The sequence below is a fragment of the Ixodes scapularis genome, unplaced genomic scaffold, assembly GCF_016920785.2.
Source record: "Ixodes scapularis isolate PalLabHiFi unplaced genomic scaffold, ASM1692078v2 PGA_scaffold0__279_contigs__length_252992795, whole genome shotgun sequence".
NCBI classification, from domain to species: Eukaryota; Metazoa; Arthropoda; class Arachnida; order Ixodida; family Ixodidae; genus Ixodes; species Ixodes scapularis.
In genome coordinates, this window is record NW_024609835.1 from 3,481,011 (window position 1) to 3,506,439 (window position 25,429).

Sequence of the window (25,429 nt, forward strand, 5' to 3'; positions counted from 1 at the left end):
ATTTGAATAAGGTAAGTTTATGTATTAATAAATTCTTGCACAAAATCTACCACTTAGCCAGCCAGCCTTCCTAAATCGCAGCACGTTACATTCAGTGACCGAATTTCGCGGTTAGTGGGAAGTGGGTTGGATGAATTGGGCCCCCCTAGATATTTCAATATTCTGCAAAATATACATTAAGTGCATTTTCTCGTGTCACGAAACTACAAAATTTTATTTATTTATTTATTTATAAATACTACATACTCCAATTTGGAGACATGGTAGGAGTGAAACACTTCAAATATACAGAAAACAACAGTCCAACAGCCGACAGTGCCTAAAAAAAAAAAAAAAAGAATGAACAATGGGTTTTCATGTAGATACAGCTCAATGCATAAATACAAAGATCAACCACGCCAATCATATAATAGAGCAACAAGGTACACAAGAAAGAAACAAAAGAATAGGGCCTACATATCACAATCACAGCTCCTAAACATAACACACACTGAGCAGTGGAAAAATAAAATTAAAGGTAGTTGTTTAAGCGTTTAACTAATTCTGGCGAGCTGCAAGAATTAACAATTTCCTCGGGTAACTTGTTCCACTCATTCACCGTTCGCAGAAAAAATGAGTACTTAAAAGCATCTATTCTGCAGCTGAACTCGGCGAAGGCTCTGATATTTCGATTTCTGGAAGGATATCTAGGAACCCCAAGTGGTGTTATGTACAAAGTTTTATCCAGGTTTACATGACCGGAACTTAGACTGAACATAAACTTCAATCTGTCCACCTTACGTCTATGCTGCAATGTAGGCAAGCCTGCAAGGTCATAAAGGGCTGAGACTGAGTCAAGACGACCATATTTGTTAAAAATAAAACGGAGTGCTCTTTTCTGTACACTTTCAAGTAAGGAAATATTTTGTGCAGTGTAGGGATCCCATACGATTGCAGCATATTCGAGAGTAGAACGAATAAATGTCTTGTAAGCGGTCAGTTTAATATCCACACTAGCTTGTTTGAAATTTCGACGCAAGTACCACAGTTTCGACAGCGCCTTACGCACTATGTAGTTAACATGAGCATTCCAACGTAAATCGTTACTAATTAGAACTCCAAGGTACTTATAGGACGAGACTTCTGAAAAGATATGACTCTGCAATGCGTACTGATAAGTTAGGAGGTTGCGTTTGCGAGTGATGTGCATGTAGACACTTTTTATGGGATTTAGTGACATTTGCCAGGTCGAGCACCATGCCTGAATTTTGCAAAGTCAAGTATTAAGTTGAACTTGGTCATTTACATCACGGACTTCAGTGTACAATATGGCGTCATCAGCAAACAAGCGTAATTTCACAGGGATGTTACGAGTAATGTCATTAATGAAAATCAGGAATAAGAGAGGTCCAAGGACGGACCCTTGCGGAACGCCTGATATTACCGAAGCATATGAAGATCGAGAACCGCTAATTTCAACAAACTGGGATCGTGATTCTAGGTAGCCTCGTAACCAGTTAATTATATTATCATTACTTAAGATGGACTGCAGTTTTACAAGCAACTTAATGTGAGAGACCTTGTCAAATGCTTTAGATAGATCAAGAAATATTACATCAATTTGCCCGGTATGGTTAAGAGAGGCACTAAATTCATGAATCGTTTCAATAAGCTGGGTCGTGGTGGACAGACCTTTACGAAAGCCATGTTGGTTGGGACTAAAAAACCGGTTGAACTCCAAGTGGCTTATGATGTGTTTAAAGATAATGTGTTCCATAAGCTTCGAACACGAACATAAAATAGAAATTGGCCTGTAATTGCTAACTAGTTGGCGAGGTCCATCTTTATGATTGGGAATGACCTTGGCTGACTTCCAGACATGTGGCAACTTTCCTGAGGACAATGATTCTACAAAAAGTTCATGTAAAGACTTTGCACACCACTCAGCATAGAGGACAAAAAAAGCATTGGGAATGCCGTCGACCCCAGGAGCCTTCTTAGTATCAAGGTTTAGAAGATAAGATCAGACGCCTTCGTACGAAATGTTAATATCTGGCAGGGGGTCAAAGCTGACGGCATCTGTCATACAGGGGGAATCATCGTTGTCAATGGTAAAAACAGTCGAGAAGTAATCATTAAAGCATTCCGCGATTACGCCGGGTTCACTGACGGTGCTATGAGATATGGAAAGAGAGCTGACAGAGTGTTTCTTCGGCGATAGGTATCTCCAAAATTTTGCTGGTGATGACTTGAGGAAGTTGTGCAAAGTAACGCTGAAAAATTTATCTTTTGCGTTTGATATCATGAATTTCAGTCTGTCATTCAAGTCTGCAACAGGCGCCGACTTCTTTTTTAATCGTTTAATTTGTCTAGTCAAGTGCAAGATTTCGCGGTCAATCCACGGGTTACGTTTTCCAGACACAACCCTACGAGTCGGCACAAAGGTATGCAGACAGTGATGAATAGTGTCCTTGACGAAGAGCCACAATTCGTCAATACTATAGTTGTTCGTAGAGCACATATTTTCAAAAGAGTCATAAAAGAAATAAGTATGTATTCACAGTATCAATTTTTCACCATGAGTACTCTGATGAAATCTAGGAGCTCATTACCCTGACCGTGGCAGCGATCGGCCGGGACGTGTCTGTGACATTGGTTGTCATCAACGCCATTAGCGCAACGTATAAAAAAAATTCCAATCTAATTATAAAACAAATAATTATAGTCGCTCTCACAAAATTATCGTGAATGAAAATACATCTGTCGCTAATACATGCCGGCGTACGTCCATGTATTCCGAAGTCGAAATATATGAGTTTGGAACCCAAATGGAGCTCAAAGGGGGAAAAACCTCTCAATGTATAAATATCAGCGGCGCCCAATCTGATTCTTTTGTTTCTAATTACAGCTACCTCACTCATGATGTACATTATATCTAACTCCAAATATGAAATATATACAGGTTGACTATTAGTTAAACATTGACTTTCTATAAAAGCCTTTGTATAAAACAAGTGATTTTTACCCGCACCGGCGAAAACAAAAATACTACTGACACACAGCATGATTTTTGAGCCATGTTCTTTATTATTTCACTCAAACATTTATGTTCGCTTATTCAAGGAACTGCAGACAGAGCTATAATATTTTTGGAAAAAGCAGAGTACTATGAAACAAACACAGAAGTATATAGAAAGAATGCTACCTTCCTGTTTACGGCGGGGCATAGAAAGTACGCCCGCGGGGCACATTATGCTATGGCGAGCAATGACTAAAGTTTTCCCAAAAGTCTGTTACTGAGTTTTCCTTGCTTCGTTAAATGATCACATGCCTTTTTGTTGTAAATTTCTTTGTAACTTATTTTACAGAAAAAATCGAAAATCAATCTACAATGCCACAGAGGGTTGTCTTTGGCGCTTTCTTTCACCCACCAAGCACAACCTGTTCGCCCACCTGTCAAAGAAAGCAAGACAAACCAATTGCTGCTTAACACGGATCCAAAAGTCATAGAGGGCTAATACAAACCATGCACAGTAATGCAGCGGTCAGCCCGTCTTTGCTCCGGACAAAATCCCGTCAACGAGATATCTACGTTTATTACTAGAGGCCTTAAAACAGCCAAGTAAAATTTTTGTCTAAATAGGCTGATTAAAATATAGAAACAAATGCCCGATTATGACATCAAAAAGTTTTAAAATAAGCCCAATATGCATAGGATGTCCGATGTCATCCCACTGAAAATGACCATGTGCGAGGATGGTCATTATAGACAATGGCAATTTACGAGCCTACAGTTCGCTGCAAGAGTGCATGTCGTGAAACAAGCAGACATCGAGGGAGCGTATACCTGTTTTCACTGACAACTTAAGAAACGAGGGGCGTGGTGACGTGGAAGCATCTGATTTTTGGTCTGCATCCAATGAGATTGCGGCATTAGGAGATAACAAATTACAAGACCCGAAGGCTGAACATAATAAGCCACGCCTTGCTTTTCTTAAGCTGTAGGTGACCATGGTTGCGTTTCTTATCTTTCGATTCCATCACTGAATAAAAATTTTACTGCGTAGAAGGCAAACGTAATTGATCACCCCTCGTGTGTTATTGAAACCTAAACAGTTGACACTACAATCTACACCAGTTAATATACGCTTTAACGTTACTAGACTACCTCAGTCAAGGAACAACCCATAGACGCTGCTTCCCCGAGCATTACATCATTTCTCTTAATAATGTCTCACTTTTGTTGCTTAGATCATTCTTTTCTATTAATGTTTTACTTTTGTCTTTTAGAATATGCAAACTGGCTTATCTTGCTAAATTCGTATATTACTATACCAGCTTGCGCGGGTAGGAGCGCTGTCTTCTCTTGTGTGCGAAAAAAGAAAGCTGCGTTGTAGCGCGAATAACGATGATTATCAGTTGCAATGAATACGTGCCAATTCTGATTTTTATTACTGGGTTAGCTTATTTCACGTGTTTTGTTCTAATATAAATGCCTGCCCACGGTGGACGGTCTCGTAACTTGTTATATCTTTCTAATTTTATTTCTCGTTTTAATCCGCTATGCCTTTGCGTCATTTCATTTAGCTGCGTTTTGTTTGTCTTTTTTCTTGGCTTTTTTGTTTATTGTTAACACAAACGTACATTTATCTTGAGTTTTCTTTTATTGTTGCGTTGTTTTGACGACATCGACGTTTATTGACATAATTTCCTCTGCTACGCTACGCCTACCCGGTTTTTTTAATTTCGCTCAAATATAAAATATTTTGTTTTCTGCGAACCTTTGTTTTGTGCACGAGAAAAACTTATTTTTGTCTGGAATTGAGACCCTCCAAATGTCTCATCTGCTTTCAGTTGCGATCCTCTCGGAGAGATGCAAGTTTACTAAGTACTTGCGCGGTAATTTGTTTGTCTTTCTCTTTTGTTGTGTTGTAAAGCAGTGCGGGCGTGTCCCTTTATCGGCATGTCTGCTGCAGGTCGGCTTCTACTAGCAAGCGATATCCACTGAGCTGACTAACACGTAACTACCGACAATGTGATTTTGATGTTCGTGCATCATTTTGTCATTACTAAAAATATGCCGATGAAGGAACCGTACTTCTTAGATTGTAACAAAGGTTACAAAGCCAAAAAAAAAAAAAAAAAAAAAAAAACTAAATTTTAGCTGGCACCGGATTTTGAACACCGGGTCTCCAAATAGCCGCAGGGTATGCTAGCCACTACACCAAACAGCCTTTTTTTTATTTCTTATTGAGTACTACATTACGTCGCTTTATGTTTTCGGATTTTTTTTTTACTGTTTTATTAATGTGCCGAAACGAAATGTATCCAATCAGAGCTGTTCTCGAAGCCCACGCCGCCGCGTAAAACGCGACGACGTTTGCTGGCACGTGATACGTGCTCGTTGTGCTCCACAATTCCTCTCACTTCTTGTGCCGTTACGTGTAGATATATAGTTTCTTGTTTATGAACTTAAGAAACATTGTACCGTCTGCGAGAGTCAAGATCTACGTTAAATATATCACGGGGCTCTTGCATAATGTTACGAGGTCTCCAAGGAGGAAATGCTCGAAAATGTGAGGATGAAAGAACCGTACTTGATCTGACCTTAAAGTTAAGAAGCTTAGCAGGACTACGGCGTCGCGTTTAGCACATGAAGAGTAAATGTTTACAACCTGGTTCAAATGGACAAAATCCTTATTTTGTCTTCACAAAGGCTGACCAAGGTACTCTAGTTTCTGAATAGCGTTGAACAGCTTAATTAGTTAATATATTTTTCCCTGTGCGCGCTATATATTAGTTGTCATTGCAGTTGTGATCAGCTGGTTCCGCTGCGTATACGCAGTGAACGTTATGAGTTGTTTTAGCTCTTGGGATAGCAAAATTGGCCTCCCAAGTTTCAGGAAGGCCGTAGCTCGTAGCAGGGCTAGACGTTCCCTCGCAACTCGTAGCAGGGCAATTCATATCACAGAACAGTTCGTCATAGGGCGATTCGTCACTGGGACCACTTTTCGAAAAACCTAAGATAATGTTTGAAGATCTTGTGGCCTGCGCGCTAGATTTTGTTTAGCTTTATGTCGTTTTTGCTGTTTAGCTTCCGTGTGGTGTCCTGTTTACAGAGCTTGGTCTTTCGTTTTCTTTCAAGTTGATAAACATTTTGGTTAACCTTGGAACCATGGAATATAAAACTTCGAGGACTTCCTTGTAATTGACCTCCAAGTTTTTTCAGCGCATGTGCGACACAGATAGATGCCGCGCCAGTGCAATGCGGAAATAATGTATCTTGTCCACGTTCGAAAGAACAGATTGTGCCTGCACAAGAGAGACATCTGCGCAAGCAGGGCACAGCCACAAACTGCGCATGAGCGACACAAAAAACAATGTAGCTCGACCACGTGCGCGAAAGACACAGACCAGGTATGCGTGACCGAAACGTCTGCCATTCAGTTTTTGCATTAGTGATAGAGAGGTTCCCAGATTGTGGTGGATAATACATAATTGGACATTGCATATTCGAAATGAGTAAAAATTTAACTTGTTACGTTGAGAAAACGATAATTAAATCAAGGAAGGGGGTCCCTGGTGATTGCATATACCTGGAAGAACTATGCCCGATAAACATCAGAAATGCCACAAAAATAAGAAATATCTGTAATAAGTTGACGAATTGTCATAGTGACGAACTGCCCTATGACGAGTTTCCTTATGAGAAGAATAGCGCTCCTACCAGTTGACGTGAGACGAATTGTCATCCGGCGAACGATCCCACAGCCTAATGGCTCGTTCATACTTGCGAAATACGCACTTTCCTCCGACTGGATTCGCTCGCCGAAAAGAAATCGGGCCGTTCACATCCTTTGCGGTCTGCGGAGTGCACGGCGCCAGCGTCTCGCAGTTTCCCGAACAGACGAGAGCTGACGAGAGCTCCCAAACCTCCTCCTTGCCCGCGCGCGTCTCGTCGGCATCGTCGCCAGCTCGTCAGCGGGGATCCGACGTTAGCAAGCGCCACTTCCCCCGTGCGTTCTGATTGACTTGCGGCGAGCGAAAGTTTTTTTCCGGCGTTTAAAATTGGTCCCAGAGCGATCTCGCTCTCCGCCGGAAATTCTGCCTGCTTTCGCCGCCCGGCACCAGAATTCTCGCGAATCCGGCCGGCGGTTCGCAAGTTTGAACAAGGCATTAGTCTGCAATGAAGGCAGGGTCTGCGCAAACGGCGAAGGAAGCACGCGTGTTCACCACCGCTGCAAGATATGCAAATTTTTTTCGAGCAGCATATTTTTTCACGTGATTTTGTTGCAGCACTGACGGATGGCGATTGGTTCATTTCCTTCGAAATAAACGGGCGGTGGAGAAAAGGTCACCGGAGAAAAGCTCACCGAAGATAAGACCATCCGAGAAAGGCTTACCGAAGAAAAGCTCATCACAAACTGTCCAATACGGAGAAGAGGAAAGCTGACCGGTTTTTCGGCAGATGGGGAGACCAGCTCACCTACGAATCTAAGAATCGAGCGTTCTCTGAAATACGATCACTCAACTGAAGCATGCTGGGGTGCCTTATGCGTATGCGCTCATCCTGCACTTCACTCGCAAAATTTATCTTAAAATATAAAAACTTCCTGTAACACGTCACGCGTTGCCCTACAAAAATAAAATAAGTAATTGTACGAGAACGCTAACTAAAACATGAACCCGGGGAGGGAAGGGGGGGGGGGGGGGGGAAGGGGTGGCGGGGGCGGGGGAGTATAACCAGTGTTGAGGGCTGCAGCTTCAGTAGTTTTTGGATATTTATTTATCAAATAACCTTTTATGTAGTATACCGACACCGCAGTGTTAAACCTTCAGGTTTCACAATTTGTTTAAGATACAGTGATTTCAATTCTTACCTCATTCGAACGGAAAATAAAGATAAATGTCGTATTTCCTCTATTCCGCCTTCGTCACATTTAAATATAGTAACACTCACGCGAAATCAGTTGGCATAAAAATGGAACCAGGGCTGAAGCCATGGTAGAGACTAAAAATCAAGACAATTTATAGTGTGATTTAAATGAGATCGGTTTGACTTGGATGATTCATATCAAACCTTTCCCTCAAAAATTAGTAGAACACATTTTTTTATTTACCGTTGGTATTATTTGATGCTTTCCATATGCGGATATGCATATTTAAATTAAAAAAAAAGCATCAGACAAGAAGGATTTAAAATCAGACTGAACGCGAGCAAAAAGCAGCGGTCGTCGGAGCAAATCGATGCGATGACCCTTCTGCCTCCGGCTTCGTTCGTCACTTACGTCGCATTTATTTTTTGCAATCACATTAAAACGCAAAAGATGAAAAACGAAGATAGGCAAAGTTTTGTATTGCAAGAAAATGAGATCGCTAAAACAAATCTAATACAACCTGTTTTGTTCACAAAATTCTATGTTGTTTTGCGGGGTTTTCATGAACACAAAGTTTTAATAGTGTAGTAATTCCTTTTCCCGTTCTGTTTTCGCTGATCGGAAGAATTGATAAAACAACCTCCTGTGTGCAAATGGGCATGTAGTGATAAATAATCAATATTTTCTAGCTACATTGATATTAGTCTGATGTAAATAAAATAAATCTAACCTGAATAAAAAAACTGTACTTTTAAGTATTTTTAAAATCCTTTTTACAGCAGAGCGACCTGATGTGAAGTGTGTACACTGTGTGACACTGTCAACATAAACAAACGAAGTTGTTTTTTTCATTTTAGTTGTTTTTATTAAAACTATTAGAAGTGTGAAAATTGCTTAACCGGGGCGCGAGCTTATGGGATAGACGTTTAACGCTGATTGACCCCTTCTCTAAGTAAAATGCGAAAAAATTGCGGTGGCTTAGCTCGGCTATGCCAGGATATACGTACCGTAAGCTTATGCGCTCAAAATAAGAGGCGCTATCAAGCGGCTGCGGTGCAGCGTCAGACTTGGCTACTGCGCAACGGAGGCGCACAGCTGGGCACGCGGCGGCACCAGTGCGTCTGCCGCGGCTATGACGTCACTCTTCTGGAATGTGCAGACCTGCGAGGCGCGCGCGGCGGCTCCGGCACGCCAGCTGTGCGCCATGTGACGTCACTGCTCCTCGCGCTTGCGAAGCGCGGCTCTTTGACAGCCACGAGAAACTGCTCAAGCTCGGCCAGTGTAGCTCACGCTACAAAGTTCGCTTCGCGCTAACTTTGCTGCACGGTGTATAGTCAGTGTGAGACTAGCCTTCAATAATAATTTATTTCAAGGTGAGGTTTTCTACGGGTATGTCGAAAGACTGGTGAGCTTTTCTCCGGACGCACACTAAAGTGGACGAGCTTTACTCGGGTGACCTTATCTTTTGTGAGCTGACCCTGGTCGGCTCGTACCAAGGGAAAACAAGGAACGCCAAGGAAACGCATTGCTTGGTCGTTCCGTGGACTTCGGAGCTCGTGAGATACAGCGCAGCGCAAATAAACCTTCAATGTTGGTGTCCGCCTACCTACGCTATTCGGCTCGGACCAAGACACCAGGGAACGCCAAGGAAATGCCTTCCCTGGCAGTTCCTTGAAATTCCGGGGCCCGGGAAATACAGTGAAAAGCCTTGCTGGCAGTTGACCGAATTCACGGGGCGGGCCCATTCCAATCTCTTCGGGCCAAGGCCAAATCCTGGCCCCAGCTAGCCTATGGGAGTGTGTTGCCCTGGCGGTTGACCAATCTTAATTTGCAGTTTTAGTAAAGATCGGCTGACAAGTATCTTATGCATATAGTGTGTGGGGGCCCAGTCCTACACGGTTGCCTAGTCCCCCAACATCGCGGCCATTATTCGGCCTCAAGGTGGAGGCAAGCAGCCGGCTTCGCGCGCCTCGTGCCGCTAGCTTTGCCTAAATAACTTAAAGGGGCCCTGTAATCATATTTAATCATCTACCTTTGTTGCGGTTTCTGCGTCCCTCGGGGTTCGGGTAAGTCAGCGGGCACGGAGAGAGAAACTAAATATCAGTGCGTAATATCTTAACCGGACGACGCGGAAACCTCCTCCACCTACGGGTCGACCCGCGGTGCCGAAAGCGCGCGATATCTGACGTCTTTGGTCCTGGGCTTACTACTGGTTAGAGCCGCTAAAAGCTTCTTTATAATTGGCGCGAACCGTTTCAGTTGTTTATGAATGTAGTTTTTGTTCACTATTTTAGTTTAGAAAAGAACCAAATGCAGTTTAGAAACTACGAAAACAAGAAATGACATGTCGACATGACCGCCACCAAGCGGCGGAAAAGGCGGCGCATGCTAGAAAGGTGTAGTGGGATCAGGCGCCAACAAGCGGCGAGCGTAGAAAGGTCCCGGATGTACGCGGCGGCGCTGCGATCATACGGACTGGAGGATCCGACCGGTTCCGAGCGTTCCCAAGGCCTTCGGCGAGCAGCTTTGGTTTGCGGTTTGGCCTTTTGGCGGTATATATGGCAGCGTGAAGTGGCTCCCGTTCTGAACTAATCGTTACCCCGTGCTTGTTGTCGTTTGTGGCCAATGAAGTGTCATGCCGAATTACTGTATAATCAGGCAGCAAATGCAATTCGAGCCGCCTTGGCTGCCCGCTTCATCGAGCCTATCGAAAACATGCTTAATTGGCGCCCTCTCGAGCCGTCGACACGGAGTGCTGCAGCCGTGACCGCTCGCTGAGTTCACTGCCCCTCCTCTAGTTCACGGTCACTCAAGCAACCAAGGACGTCATGAAGGAGATTATTTTTTGCTTGTTTTTGTAATTTTAATTTGCCTATAACTTTTAAAATACAGCAAGATTTGAGTAAAGAAAAGTTTCATTAAGTTACTACGTTCAGTGCGCTCAAGTTCGGTGCAAATTAAAAACCAGTAAAAGAGTTATTGTAGGGCCCCTTTAAGGCGAGGCAGAAGCGACACTAGGGACTGTCGGCCAGTTATCGCCAAGTGGTAGAAACAGTGTTAGTATATTAACCGCTCTCGTCCTCGTTCCATTAAATGTAGATTGTTGTTTTTGAAACCGCTGGCTCCCTGTTATTCCTCCAGATCGGGTATGCAGAGAGGAGAACCGACCACAATTGGGAATAGAAATATATTTTTTTGCTAAAGTTTAGTTACAAAAACAAAATTATGTTTATAGTATGGAGGGATGTACTGTACGAGTTTGCGGATACATACCGAAATTGTGGCTTAAAATTCGATATATCAGGCACTTCGAGTCGGCAAACACCACGGGGAACTCGGAACCAAAGCTCGGGAAGTCTAAAAAAAACGTTGTAGGGATGATTAGGGGAAACCTGCTGGCAGAATAGTAATTTAATTGTGACTGCCTTCATCCACGCTCGAGCGCAAGAAAAACGAGCTTTTCTGTTCGCTCGACTATCGAGATGAAAATAGTCTCAGACTGATGAGCGAGATGTTTTTTGACAACGACGTAGTTGGTTACGTTGTGATAAAAATATAAATAAATATATTATCTGCTTGCTTGTTTAGGGAAGCCGTAATAACAAATAACAGACTGTCGTGGCATGTGTTCTAGACTTGCGGCCAGAATCTAAATCCGGTCAGATAAAAGCTACTCCTTTATTTCCTTTCAGGGTAGGTCAGTGCGTAGAAAAATGTTAAAATTTGTACAAATAGATAAACGTATAATAAAAGTGGAAGGTCACGTTGCATTCCCTGCGGTTTAATGTTTTTTTTAATACGATATTAAATCCTACAGCAATGATTTTGGCTTCCCCGTGGGAACATTTTGGTTTGTTTTTGTTACACGAAAGGAATGCGCGTGTGAGGAGCAGTGGTATGTGAATAAATTAAGACGGAACAAAGCTTTGAAAGTCCTTCAAGCGGAATTCAACTCACGACCCTAAGAATTTTAGCCCGACGCTCCATCATTGTGCCAACAGATAGAAAACTAGCGTACTAGTGTTAGTTTTCTCAGGAATAATAAAACGCATATCGAAAATCAACTGTTCTGCGACGTTCCCAAGAAATTGTTTATTTCATCTTGACATTATTTAATAATAAAATAAAGAAGTAATTGCCTTGAATGGGCGGAAAAACCCGCCAAACAAATAAAGAAAAAAAATGCTGGGTGCGGTTGACATATCAGAAAGCAGTTTTTGATTTTTTTTGTGAAAACGTAGACATAGTAAACGCAAGGTAGAGACTAGTCAATAAAAGAAAAATCTTTCATATAAAAGTAGAAGATTGAATATTGCATCCAGATAGAAATTAATTGTTTTTTTTTACTTCTATTGCCGCAACAAAGTTGGGAAGTATTAAGTGTGGTATGTCTGATTTAACCGTTAGCATCGCGTTCGAGTCTGAATTAAATACCCGAAGGAAAAATCCTTCAATGTAACGCTGTTTGGCAGTCAATGTTTTCTAGTGGACCGCTGACTGTGCCTGACTGTACGTCAAGCATGTCTGATTGGCCAACAAGTTACTCTGACCGACAGTCAAACTCCAGTCAGACTCCGCTTGTCGGCTTTCTGATGGTTTCCTGGTGGCAGTCGGCCGCCGCGAAATGCCATCAGGATGTCTTGGTGGCGATTCTGACTGTACATTGATTGTCTCTGACTGTACGTAAAAAAGCTTTGACGTGCAGACAGACGTACGTTCAAAGGACGTAAAGTTCGTTCGGATACCACTATTTCGTCAAATCTATGAATACAAAAAGGAATCTATGCACGAGAAAACGATTTCGGGACGTGAGCCCATAAAACCGCTGACGTTAGAGATATGACACGCAGCGGACCAACAACGTTGGTCAGAAGCCCGCCGAAGCGCCGAACACGACACTTCGCCGACTTCGCTTCGCCCATAGAGACGTCGCCGAGCTTTCATGAACGATCGCTCTCGACTCATTTTGTTTGCCCGCTTGCTTTAACCTGTCGATCCTACCCGGGCTCTACAATGTCTTATGTTTTAGTAGAATTTCTACTCGACAAGACCCAGCCTGTTGTGAGTTCCGACGATGTAAGGGACTTTAGCGGTGTAGTTGAAGACGACAAGGTGTACCAGGTCTACTGGGCCGGTGACGCGCGAACAAAAGGATCGCTCTACGACGCGAAAGTACTCTAGATGGCAGGTGAGTAGAACTGAAGTACGGCGAGTGATGTACGAGTGCTTTGCATAACACGCTGACAACTTAACTGCATTTGTAGCCGAAGCATCTCGTATAAATCGAATAGTCAAATCAAGTTTCCAAAGCGGAGACACAGCATGGTGGTTAAGATGCCCGATTTGTATGCAAGTGGTCGCGGGTTCGATGCGCAGTGGACCAGCTTTTTTTTTTTTTTTTTTTTTTTTTTTTCTTTTGAACATTTTGTTTTATTGAGGCATTTGGCGATATTTATGAGTGCTTATAGCTCTACTCTTATATAAATGCTGCCCTTGTTGATGAAATTCCCTTGGCAGTGGCAGTCAGACGTCATCTGATGGACCATCAGATGACGTCTGATAATCCATCTCTTTCCACCAAGGCTGCTGACTGGCAGTCAGTGTCCCAAATTACGTACCTTGATGGAATTTTCAATAGGGTATATTTTAATCAGCCAACTTGTTTGTATATAGAGAGGAAACTACCGTAGCTGGAAACAAACTGATTTTTCTGCATTGCAAGCATCAGCGGACATTTTTGTCTGCAAACTTTTTAAACATATAGCAACATACGCAATTATTTAAAATGTTAGATTTTAAACTTTTTAAACCAAAGTTGTTGGGAGGTGAATAAGACTTTTGAAGTATTATAAATATTTATTTAAATCTTCAACGTTCGATTCTATAACCTCTTCGTCGTACTACCAATAACATGTTTGTATAATAAGTATTTGCAATTTAGAAATATATTCAGGATATGTCTCAGTGGGCAACTATATTGAAGAATACGGGTTATTTTAAGATCATAATTTGATATATGTCACTGCAATTTAACTTTTGGTGCTTGAATATTATTGCAGAAACTTACCAGTGGTTGTGAATGATGAGGATAATTTTGAAGCGGTTTTGTTTTGCATTGTCAGCGTCACCCATTTTTTTTTCCTAGAAGGCATCAAAAAGGTATTGCACATAACCAGTGCACAAAATCAAAAAGCGAATTTGCTTTTTATTGGTTTCAAATAGACACATGGTTATAAAGTCGTGCTAAGCGCCATCAAAAATCACTAAATCACTCATTTTTAGAAAGCAATGAATAATGTGATAGGCGCGGTGTGCGCTAAAGTTTTCACTTGTGCAGCAGAACCAATGCTGGCGGTCCGAAAACGCGAATGATAATATTTCCATTAGCGTTTGCACACCGACAACGTTACGCCTCTTGCACCAGTGGGAACTTCAGCTCATCTATGCGTTTAACAAGTCCTTCAACACTTTTTGAAGTTGACTGATTTAGTTGTTTTAGATAGTGCCCAGCAGGTTACTAATTAAAAAAAGTTTTTTTTTCAATTAAAATAATTAACAAATTTTACTTATATATTCGACTGATCGTAAGGATTATTTCCTTATATTACGTCCAACGGGCCGTGTAATTCACCTGCAAAGGCCGTATAGTCTACCTTTCACGGTTTTCAGGAAGACAAATCTATTCAAATTAAAATTATACTTTCAGTATAATTATTACCTCACGAGGTATAAAAGGATGGTTAGTGTAGTTTATTGTAAGATTATAGCACACAAACACACACACACGCACAAAACAATCCTATCAATGCCTATTACCTCTAGTCACATTGCGCATTAAACGAAGTTTTGTTTTTATTAGCGCAAATCTTAAAAAAAAAAAATAGGCGCTGATGGATAGTCCTTTCTCTGAGTGGCTTCAGAAATATTTTACATTTGTACTGAGTGGGACAGTGAAGCGGTTTCTTTCTGGGAAATTGGTGAGGGAGCCTCCCCTGCAGTTATGTGGACACAGACTAAACCGAGTAAAATGTTTCGATGTTGAAAATAAAGAATGAAAGCAAAAGGAGTTAAGTGAAAATTTAAAATTACATTGAAATTTAGTTTATCGCGAGCAAGAAAAAGTACACTTCGAGAATTTCCAAGATTGTAATATGTTTAACTAGTGAAATATTTTAGTTATTGTAAAATGTTTCGCTCAGCCCATTCCTTCATTCAAAGAGTTGTTCGAAATTTAAAATCATGGTATTTATTGTTTACAACATCAAGTACAAAAGGGACACACATGTTTAGTCAATTTGTTATAAATTTTCTGAAGTTTCGTTTGCTTTAGAATTCAGAAATAATTTCAAGTTTCCTGTAGGGCTTAGTACTCCAGAAACATTTATATGCATAAGTTGAATGAAAACTGCTAGGCTGCGAGTAACTTCTGAATTAATAAACTGTTTATGAGATAGTTCTGCTCAATTGCAAAAAATGTTGGTGCTTTGCGAAATATGAAGAAGCTGGAAGGATTTGTTGTAAAATTTTGACATTCTTCTCTTCACTTATTTACATATTTCTACATCGCTTTAGTGCAGTGTCTGAAACCCTGAAAAGATTAAGTTTTACCAAAGCAAAAAAAAAATTATTATAAAGAAATTTGTCTATCTTAATTCACGTTATTTACGTCTAATGCTGTAAACAAAACATATCGCAGCTGCACGTCTCTAATATGGCCCAATAATTATTTTTGGCAGATTTGCCGTCAGGATTAGCACATGCAAGCGCCACAGCGGGTAGAGAGTAGGGTCGGTTTATCTCACTTAAAAGTCGCCCAGAATCAAACACACTGTCACCTAGATGCGCCATCTATCGCGTGCGAGGCGATTTTACTACTTAATTGAAGTATTAAATGTTTATAGACCCTCAAAAATAACCAACTTGTCACCTTAAGTCTATTCAGATAATTTAAGGCATCTGAATGACCCAAAACTGACAAACTTTGAACGAAAGAGTTTTCGCTGAAGGCCGACATCTAATTACCATATCTCGCCTTGAATTGGATCAATATACTCTATCCATCGATGAACCGTTGGAAACGCCGGTGGGTTTTTATTGTCCAGTGTGCTGATGACGCACTGGATGGCGCCAATAAAATAATTCAATGGGAGACGCATCAAATACAGAGTGTCTGGACTTGTGAGAAACTGCGGCAAAAAGAGGTTGAGTTTGAGTTATTAAACTTGCATTTGATTTGTTGTATTTAATACGAATAAGACTGCGAGTAAAATTTAACAATATAATAATATTATTCATAGACTATGAGTAATATTTAACAATATAACAAATATTATTCATTTGCACCAAAAGAATATTGCCCTAGATGGCGTGCCAGGCAGAGCAGAAACGAAGGTTCACATGATAGGATTATAGATCTTCCGACCGAGCACAAACAGGTAATCTCCGTCTTTTGTTGAGTTTTCCCGACAGATTCAAGAATGAAGTCAAAACTTAACAGAAGCGTTCTAAATTAGGTAAAACTAGCATCGAGCAGCTTTTTCTACAGTAGGCACCGCAATGTATAATGCAAAATGAATACTTAACATTTCCTTTTTGTAGATTCTGGTTACGGATATCCACGTTGCACTCATTCACTGGCATATTATGCACCCGTTAATTGCCTCTAATCTTTTGGTTTCTTTTATTATTCTAATTGCCTTTAAGCATATGCTTGTCTAACTTATCACTAGCCCTAGTTGAAACCAGTGAAACTCGGAAAATAGTCACCCTTAATTCCCTTAGTCTCGCTCAGAACATTCTCTCTAGGTAGGAAACCCACAACACGAAAAACTGAGAACACAACAAAAAGACGCACAAAAGAGACAAATATGGAAGCTGAATTACAATTCTGGTATATTCCGTCTTAAATTTCTTAGCAAGTTTTGTACTTGTGTCGTCGTGTTTTTCGCGCTTTTCAGTTCTGCTTTGAACCACAAACTCGCACGTTAAGCCTCCACCGTCCAGCGTACTTCCTCTAAGATTGAAAAGCGGTTCTCCGATAAACAAATTGTTAATTTTGAGTCAAAGTTTACACTTTTGACCGTGTAGGGCGGCCGATCTGTCTAATTCCAATAACGCTTAAAAGGAAATAAGATATGTGTTTTCCCCTTGCTTGAATTGAGACTCGTCTTGATAAACTTACTTTCTTCAATTATTTCCCTGGAACTGACGCTGAAATATTGTGGAATCTGCTTTAATCAGGGGCAAAGGAATATTGCCACGCGCGTGGACGAGCGAGCGCGTACGTGGCCGAATGGCTAGCGCGCTGGACTTCAAGCGGAAAATCTAGGTTCGATTCCAGCCAGCGGAATGTCCTTTTATTTATTCTTTCAAGTTGGCATTCTCGTAAGTTCGGGGAACATTCTCGTCTATTTAAAGTGATGTTTAAAATGATGTCCTTGACGTATAGCACTGCCATTCACACGTAAGAATAACATTAAATGATTTAGAAAAAACACACACACACACACACAATATTTTAAATCCCGGATTTTTACAGCATATCGAGAAGCTATACGAAGGTACTGCGTGCCCACTACGTTCACTGAACTACTCATTGAAATACAAGAAAGCTTGTATCCTGGAAAATATTTACGGGCAGGCGCATAGAGCTTTGACCTGTAGTTATTGATTTACACACAGCGTGGAGCATAATGCTAAACAAGGTAGGATACATTCAGTCGTAAAAAAATAATTTTAATCGTGTTTTCATTTCTGTTCGTTACGTGCGGATTCAATTACAGGGAGCCGACATCTCGAGCCGATATCACACACCAGGGAGAAAACCTATGGCGAGTAGCATGTAAGGCAAAGAAACGTCTATAATACGTTTCACCTCACGATGAACCGCCGCGGATACGTCAAGGCATCCGAGCCAATTCACTGCTGTGAATTTGTTAGGTGACTAAGCGCCTCACGTGGCTGCGATCTTCCTGATGATCGCGTGGCACTCGCACAGCATTGGAATGACCCCGGTCGTTCCTACAATCCGCTGCATCGGAAGGTGAAGCTGAGCATAGAAGGAGAGCACACGGCGAGGCCGCCACCGCATCGTAGCTTTTGTTCAACCCCCGTGACAATCGTCATATTTGAAATCTCTTGTGTGTGACCTCATCTCAAGACTTCCGCTCTCAGCAATTGGAACGGGCACCACTAAGTATAAATAACGCCCGAGTATATCAATTTCGATGTTACATCTGTTTCATGCGTTCTGTTTCTAGACTCTCCTGAAGCATAACATAAAGTTAACAATGCACGCAACTTATGACCTTCATCTATTTCTTCGACACAAACGAATAAGTAGATTAGGCGGCACAATCAACACAATAACACGTGAACTCACTCTTTTCAAGTGTCATAAAAGGGAGTAATACGTTTTTTTTAATTCTTTTTAAATATGAATGACGTGTGCCTTTTTGTAATATATAAAGACATTATAACAGAAAAACGAGGAGTTCGCGTCTGACTTCAGTGCTAGTTCCCACGTAAATGCTCCTTAGTTTTATTAAGTCTAAACAGCTAACAGCAAGGGCCGCATTCTACATAGAAACCTACTGGCTTATGGAGGGTCTTATAAAATATGTTTATTTGAAATAAACAAAGGATTCAATACGTAAACAAATAAATATATAATGAATATCTTTTGTCAATATCCATTAAATGTTGTGTATTGATTTATAATGCTGATTAGGAGTTGTATACACCGACATAACATATATAAAATTACAAATACTTTGATTATCTGCGGGATAATGCATTGCGCCGTAAAAAAAAACAATAATTTAAAATTTAATGTGACTAGCGTTATGTAGCTATGGCCAAACTGACAGTGGTGGCACGGTTTTTACTTCCATCTAAGGTGCATATTGTTACGATGGGTAAATTACACGTAAATAATATTTATCTATCTAGATTTATTATTTCTTACACGGTATAAGTGCCCTCCTAAATTACGCTATAATAAGCAACTTGTAGTAGGTATGTCGGGCCTCACATTAGCGTGTCTCTGAAATAATTTCGAAACGTGCCTTTCTGAATAATTTACTATACTGAATGACATCGCACTGAGTACGAGAACAAGAGTTTCAATTTCACGTGAATATTACTTACAGGCCATGCGTCTCGATAATCCAAAACTTCCGATATGGTTTCTAGAATTTCTTCTGGATGACAGTTACATTGTCTTCCGGCGTTACATGAAGTGATAACGCAGAGAACAGCTAGCGCTACTCTGATACATCTTTTCATTGTAAGGCGATCAGTGTCAGCTAGACTGTTGCTAGCGTTAGGTTCAACAGCGTTATAACACTTGAAGTCAAATCCTTGACTTGCGTCACTACCCACGTAGAACCCACCTGTGATAGAATTCAAGTTGTGTGTTTTTTGTTTTTTATTACTTAAGAATAAAGATATTTTTACTTAAACAAAAATAAAGACAGGACATTATATAAAGTAACAGCAGTACAGTCGAATCACTGGTACAACTTGTAACTAATTAACACATATAAATACGCATGATAAAGGTATTATAGAATTGCTAAGCACATCTACACATGTAAGCTGAATATAGTAAGTTCAAGCTAACGCCAATATAGAGCCAGCCATGTGATATATATTTCATTTCGTTTTAGGGAACCAACTGCTCCGAAGAATCGAACTGATACACGTGTTGGGGTTAACAACCCATACTGGAAGCCGTTTAAACTTTTCAATTGTTTGTATAAAAGAAGTTTCGGAAAACTTTGAATTTCCTGTTATTAATACAAAAATAACAGCTTTAACGGCGTTAGTAGTGAGTTAGCATTAGTACCTACATGACAGCGAAAAGCTGACGCCGTCTGTCTGCAGCACTGATCTCTATGTCTGTTTGCTGTATCGCGTTTGACCAGCTCCGCCTATGAACGGGAATGCGGCCAAGGTCGGCCATCTTTTTGGTAGAGTTATATTATCTCTAGGCATCATAGTAATATGGCGGAAAGCGCAATGACGGCAGGCTGCCATAAAATAGCTGTGGATCTAGTACACTGCACCATGGGTGCAGTGTACTCGTGCTTGATCGGAGTTGTTCGACGAAGCAGATTCTTGAAACCCGGCGTGAACGGTAGCCTCATCTTTGTGGACCACGTGATAGTCCTACGAAAGCGCAGCACCGGGGAAAAACAGCGCAGCTCGCATCGAAAGCAGACTCCGTACCGGCGCCTGCATTCAATGCTTCTCTCGATGCGACTTTCGATGCGTGCTGTGCTGCTTTCCCCCGGTGCTACGATTTCGCGAAACTTTCATCGGGTCCTCAAAGATCGGGCTACCGTTCACGCCGGGTTTCAAAAATATGTATTGTAAAACAAGTTCCATCAAGCACGAAATATCACGCACGCTATTTTGATGGCAGCCTGCTACCTCAACTGCCTCAATGCTGTCTGCCGTGAATGGATGATAGTGGCTGCAGCATCTGTATACCTTGGCTAGAGGTAATATAACTCTACCAAAAAGATGGCCCTCAGTGGCCGCATTCGCGGAGTGGGCAAACGTGATCCAGCAATTGTCATAGAGATGAGTGGTCTGCAGTCAAAACAGTAGAAATGGAAACGCGCCAAGTAAAGAGGAGGAGAGGAGGGAGGGACAAAGCGAGAGGGAAGCAACGTAACGGGGAGCAAGCCAATGCGCACACGAGTAACCTGTGAACATCGAAATTAGCGTCAGGCAGGGGATGACGCTGCTAAAGCTGCAAGGCGGGCGAAAAAGACAGAGCAGAGGAAGCAGCGCCTAGCTCGGCTGGCCGAAATGCGGCACAAGAAGCGGCGCCGACGGGGTCTTCGTGCGACAGAGGGCCAAGCGGACTCGGAGGGCCCACTCCGCCATAAAAAAACTAAAGCAAGATCCATTGGTGGATCCTTAAGGAAAGCTCTAGCATGACGCTTCGGAAACGCCACACACGTCCCCCTTTGGGAAACGCTAACAATCAGGGCCATGCTAACGCAATTCCCTAGCATCACCCAATGAAAATTCCTTTAATTCTTTCGCGTTTTGTTTCTCATAAGTAAAGTCCAAACTTGATCACTATCATATAGTCGCAGAACATTTCGCTTGTAACTAGAAAGAATACAAAAAGCAAAGTATTAAATGACTCGTTTTTTTTTGTCACTTCTTGTTAAAATTTATTACATTGACATCCTAAAAAGGAAAAGTATATTTTTTGGTTGACCACCTCTTGGCTCTACTAACAGCATTTTCAGTATCCATCTTATGAAGCATATACATGGTCTGCACTGACGTCACATCAGCCACCAATGCTCCAGACCATGCTCCTGTACCCGTACCTCCTGCAGCATACATTTGACACCCTCAATTTTTTTCTTCTCGGCAAGCCTTGCCGATAAGAACAAATTCAATGGCGCAAAATGTATACTGCAGACGGAGCGCGCACAGGAACGATACGGACCAATGGCGGCTAATCCGGTGCCATATGACGTCACGTGCAAGGCATGCATACTCTGTAATGCGGAAGATAACTCGTTATTGATATGTGTCCGTCATTGCAAATTTTAGCAAAATCTAACACTGCGAACCTGTACCAGCTCTCCCCCTCACCCCCGGAGAAAGGCCCCCTCAATGGGGCTCCTCCAAGGGAGGGGAAGGGGGAGGGGATATCAAATATCCCCGCGGCAGGGTTTGCTTGGCTCACTTGTAGCCCTGCGACCATCGTCGACCCACGAGTGTCGCCCTCTTGTGCGCCCTCGCGGGGTTGAGCTGGTGTCGAGTCCTGCGGGGTCCTCTGTTCCCGTTGGTTTCCGCTGAGCCGTTCTGTTGGCTGTGGCCCTGATTGTTTTTATTCCCGTTGCCTATTGGCTTTTTATGAAATTCCACTTGATCCTACAATCATATTACTTTATTTTGGTCTTGACTTCAAGTCTGCGGTGCCCTCAAAGCGGGAGCGGACTAGGGGATTTTTATTTTTCAGACTATTTTTATTTCCCTGACCTCAGCAATGTCCCAGTACTTCTAGTTGACATTTCATGCTTGTTCTGCTACAAATTTCTGGAACACATTTTTGCTTATTTTATGATTATATGGCGGTTTACCAAGATGAATCTGTATTCTCCGATTCTCGCACCACTGTCTTAAAACATTGAGATTCATGTTGAGATGTAAATAAATATCAGTATTGTTTAAAGGAAAGTATAGATGAACCTAACCTACAAAAAGCTTTAGCTATGTTCGTTTTTGTATCTCTGTAGCTATTTTATTTATGGATATTAATAAAAAAACACAGTGGTCCCATAAATCATATCTCGCAGCCGGACCCTTATATATAAGGTAGAACATATATGCATCCACTAATTTAAATTGTTTGACTGTGATTTAATTTCACAATGCTATAACACAAGCTTATCTTTTTTTTTTTTAAGTTCCCTATGAGGTTTTGAGGGGTATACGATCAATTGCTCTCTAAAAAAAAAAGATAGTTATCAACGATTTGTTACTTTCTCGTTATTGCAAAAAACAAATCATGAACAATTTTCAATGTATAATACGAAGTAAAGATTAATAAGGTAGTTTGTGACTTTTTTAGCTCAAGCTACAAACCTTAAGAAGACATGGAGCATGAGGGAAGCATGGTGGAGCGTCAAAGTTCGCACTCGTGCAGCAAGAGCAAGGCTACCGGCGCCATAACGCGCCCGTGCTGTTTTTTCGTGTTTTATCGTCCACGTGCTCTCACCCCAGGCTTTTGCCTGTTGCTGGAGGAGTAACTGCACTATTGTGCTTCCCACGCGCATTACACGTTTTAGTTAATTATTCGACGATCGCGCCGATTAGCAGTCTATAATTTTGCCGAGCAACCACCGTTCGGTCACGGACTTCGAGAAGATTTATGTTTATTCTTACTCGGGACGTAACTTTCATCATTCCGTCCTACTTTCTTGTTCTCGAAAGTTCCGGTTTATTTTCACCCCGAACGCTCGACGCTCGAATACTCTGGGCCGAACTTTCGAGATACCCAGACACACTAGAAAAGGATCTTCGCGGAACTTTGTCGAGTCCCTCTCGCTCTCGCTTGCTGTTACGCCGCCAAATCGCGCCCGCTTTTCTGCTGTCTCGACGTTCGTCCTTTATTTTGTTTTCTGGCATAAGATCGCCCATTAAACCTTTATTATCAGTTCACATTTGTGGAAGTCTTTTCCATTCTTGACATTTTTGGTGCAGGTGCGGGGTAACGTAGCCCATGACGCATACCCTTTCAAGGCCTCACAGCGCGAGCCCAATCACCGGCTCAAGAGGGCCAGCCACATAAAATACCGAGACCCTAGGAAGCCACCGGACTCAAGGCCTGTCCCCGAAATTCGGCTCTCTTCCTGCCAAGGCCAAGCTGTCAACAACCCGGACGATGAAGAGACAGTCGGCGCAGACCGAGGTCGCTCCGCCCGTCGTCTGCCTACCCGTCGCTCACGAACCCCGACGACCTTCCATGGCGAGGCCCACGAGTATGTGGAGAGCTGGCTTCAGCACTATGAACGTGTAATGGATGGATGGACCACTGAGCATCCACAACACCCAACGACTCTTGACGACTTTGTAGCGGGAGCCAAAACATTGAGCGTGCACTGTCGGCCCGAGAAAACCACTACCACCTGCTCGCCGTCACCCCTGTTGCCTTAACTATAACATCATCGCGGGTTGACCTGAACATCATCGGTGTGTACAACGTTTGGCAGATCACCTGCGACGTCGTTCGGGAAGAGTTCCGAAAGCTGCTACGCGCCGCTGACCGACCATCTTCGCTGTCCATCGCCGAGGTTGTGCGGGAAGAAGTCCAGAGAGCCATCCAAACAGAGCCTCCCATCAGCGTGGCAGCCACACAGGTACCCACGTTAACCTACGGCGGAACGGCCCGACGGCCACCACCTCCTCCTCGACCTTATGTCGCGCCGCCCCGACATCAGTCTCCTCCTGCGCTGTAGTACGGGCGACGCCACGACGACCAGGTCCAGTACTCCTGCCAGAAGGTCCGTGCACCCCCGAAGACCGACGTGTGGCGAACGGCCGACCAACGCCCTGTATGCTACCACTGCGGGGAGGCCGGCTACGTGTGCCGACGTTGCAGCTTCCGCCAGATAGCTAGGACTGAGAGGTTTGGGCCGAACGGACTCTTGGCCCCACCTTGAAGAGCGACCAAGTGACATCATGGATAACCTACGCCGTCCGGCATATCCGGTGCAGGGTTCTTCCCGAGGATTTCGATCGCCATTGCCACGACGCCAAGCACCGCATCCTCTAAGGCTCCGCCGGAAAGTTTCTCTCCCCTACCTCGTCGGGGAAATTAAGCTCGGCAACCCCTGGACGTGGAGTCGCCGAAGACGACCGTCAGAAAGATCTGCCAAGAACGTTGGAAGGACCTAACTTTAGCGACAACAAGGATCGGAACAACGATTCTGCAACGGTGCCCAACCGCCTTAACGTTGTCATCGACGGCCATGACGCATCGGCACTCGTGGACATCGGGGCAGATTACTCCGTTTTGAGTGGGAAGCTCTCTCGCCACCGCTATCGGAAAGTCACGATTCCACGATGTTCTGGGATGGCCCAGAAATACGCACCGGCGGAGGACACTTCATCACGCCTGTTTGAAGGTGCACTGCTCGCGACGAAATTTACGGGGAGACCTTTCCAGTCAAGTTCGTCATCCTTCAGGACTGTGCGAGAGTCGTGCACTTACAACGCATTTATTTGTCCGCCCCGCTTCTGCCTGATTACGTCAGAAAGGCGCATCGACTTTGTACGGCGCCAAAGTGGTGATGCTCGCAAGCCTACAAACACGGTCAGCGTCTAAACCACACGTCGATAGTAGCCTTTTAAAAGCGATAAGAATGCGGTCGTCAGTGACGCTTTCGCACGTTCTTCAGTTGCGTTGTTAATTTTACGGCAATACGTAACATCGGTGAACACCCTCTCGAAGGCACTTGGTTTAAATAGTTTTTTCTTTTGCTGAAACTCTAATTACCACGAGTTACACAGCGCGGAACGCGGTGCACCCCCCAGCAGGCACCATAACACATATAGTCTGGTATTAATTGTAAACAGCTTATAGTACCCAACCAGTTTTAATCAAATTTAGACTGTTCTATATCGTACAAATTTTATGGTCTCGATTTAGCACGACATTCTAAGAGGACGTACTATTGAGTACGAATGAAATGCGATCTGTAAAACGCGTGGCCCTTGATGCATGCTGCGTGACCAAAATGCAACTAGGAACTGAAACAACCACAGGGTGGAAAGAGGCCAGCAAGGATGCGCGCCTATCTTGATGTGCACACCCTTCTAGCCCCGCTCTCTACTCCGCAGTTTCATCAGTTCCTAGATGCCTTTGGGTTACCCAGCATACATCGAAAGCCATGCGCTCCGCTGTTCGTATTTTATTCGTACCCAATAGTACATAAATACAAGGATTGTTTTGTCGCAAATGGGGGTTATGTACATCCACGTAGAATCTGGTAGATCAAGATGTTTATTCGTGGATAATTAAAAAAAAATAGAAT

General features: G+C 42.8%; 1 protein-coding gene across 1 annotated transcript; it reads right to left on the reverse strand.

The window, feature by feature from the left end:
• Positions 1–3,250: 3,250 nt before the first annotated feature.
• On the reverse strand, positions 3,251–19,142 carry LOC120848724. Its single transcript, XM_040220736.1, has 5 exons — positions 19,005–19,142; positions 15,879–16,042; positions 13,924–13,997; positions 11,130–11,213; positions 3,251–3,432 (listed from the first exon to the last, which is right to left on the reverse strand). Exons 1-5 carry the CDS (start codon positions 19,140–19,142, stop codon positions 3,251–3,253), a joined length of 642 nt encoding a protein of 213 aa, XP_040076670.1.
• Between the last annotated feature and the right edge of the window lie 6,287 nt (positions 19,143–25,429).

Bases quoted from the DNA above. Each gene is read 5' to 3' on its own strand.
- LOC120848724 (XM_040220736.1), bottom strand. From the start codon at position 19,142: ATGAAAAGATGTATCAGAGTAGCGCTAGCTGTTCTCTGCGTTATCACT. The intron at 13,998-15,878 runs GTAATTAGATGT...GATGCCTTCTAG, and splicing joins CCAATTCAAGGCGAGATATG to GAAAAAAAAATGGGTGACGC. The intron at 3,433-11,129 runs GTATGTATCCGC...TTTCTTTGACAG, and splicing joins AATTTTAAGCCACAATTTCG to GTGGGCGAACAGGTTGTGCT.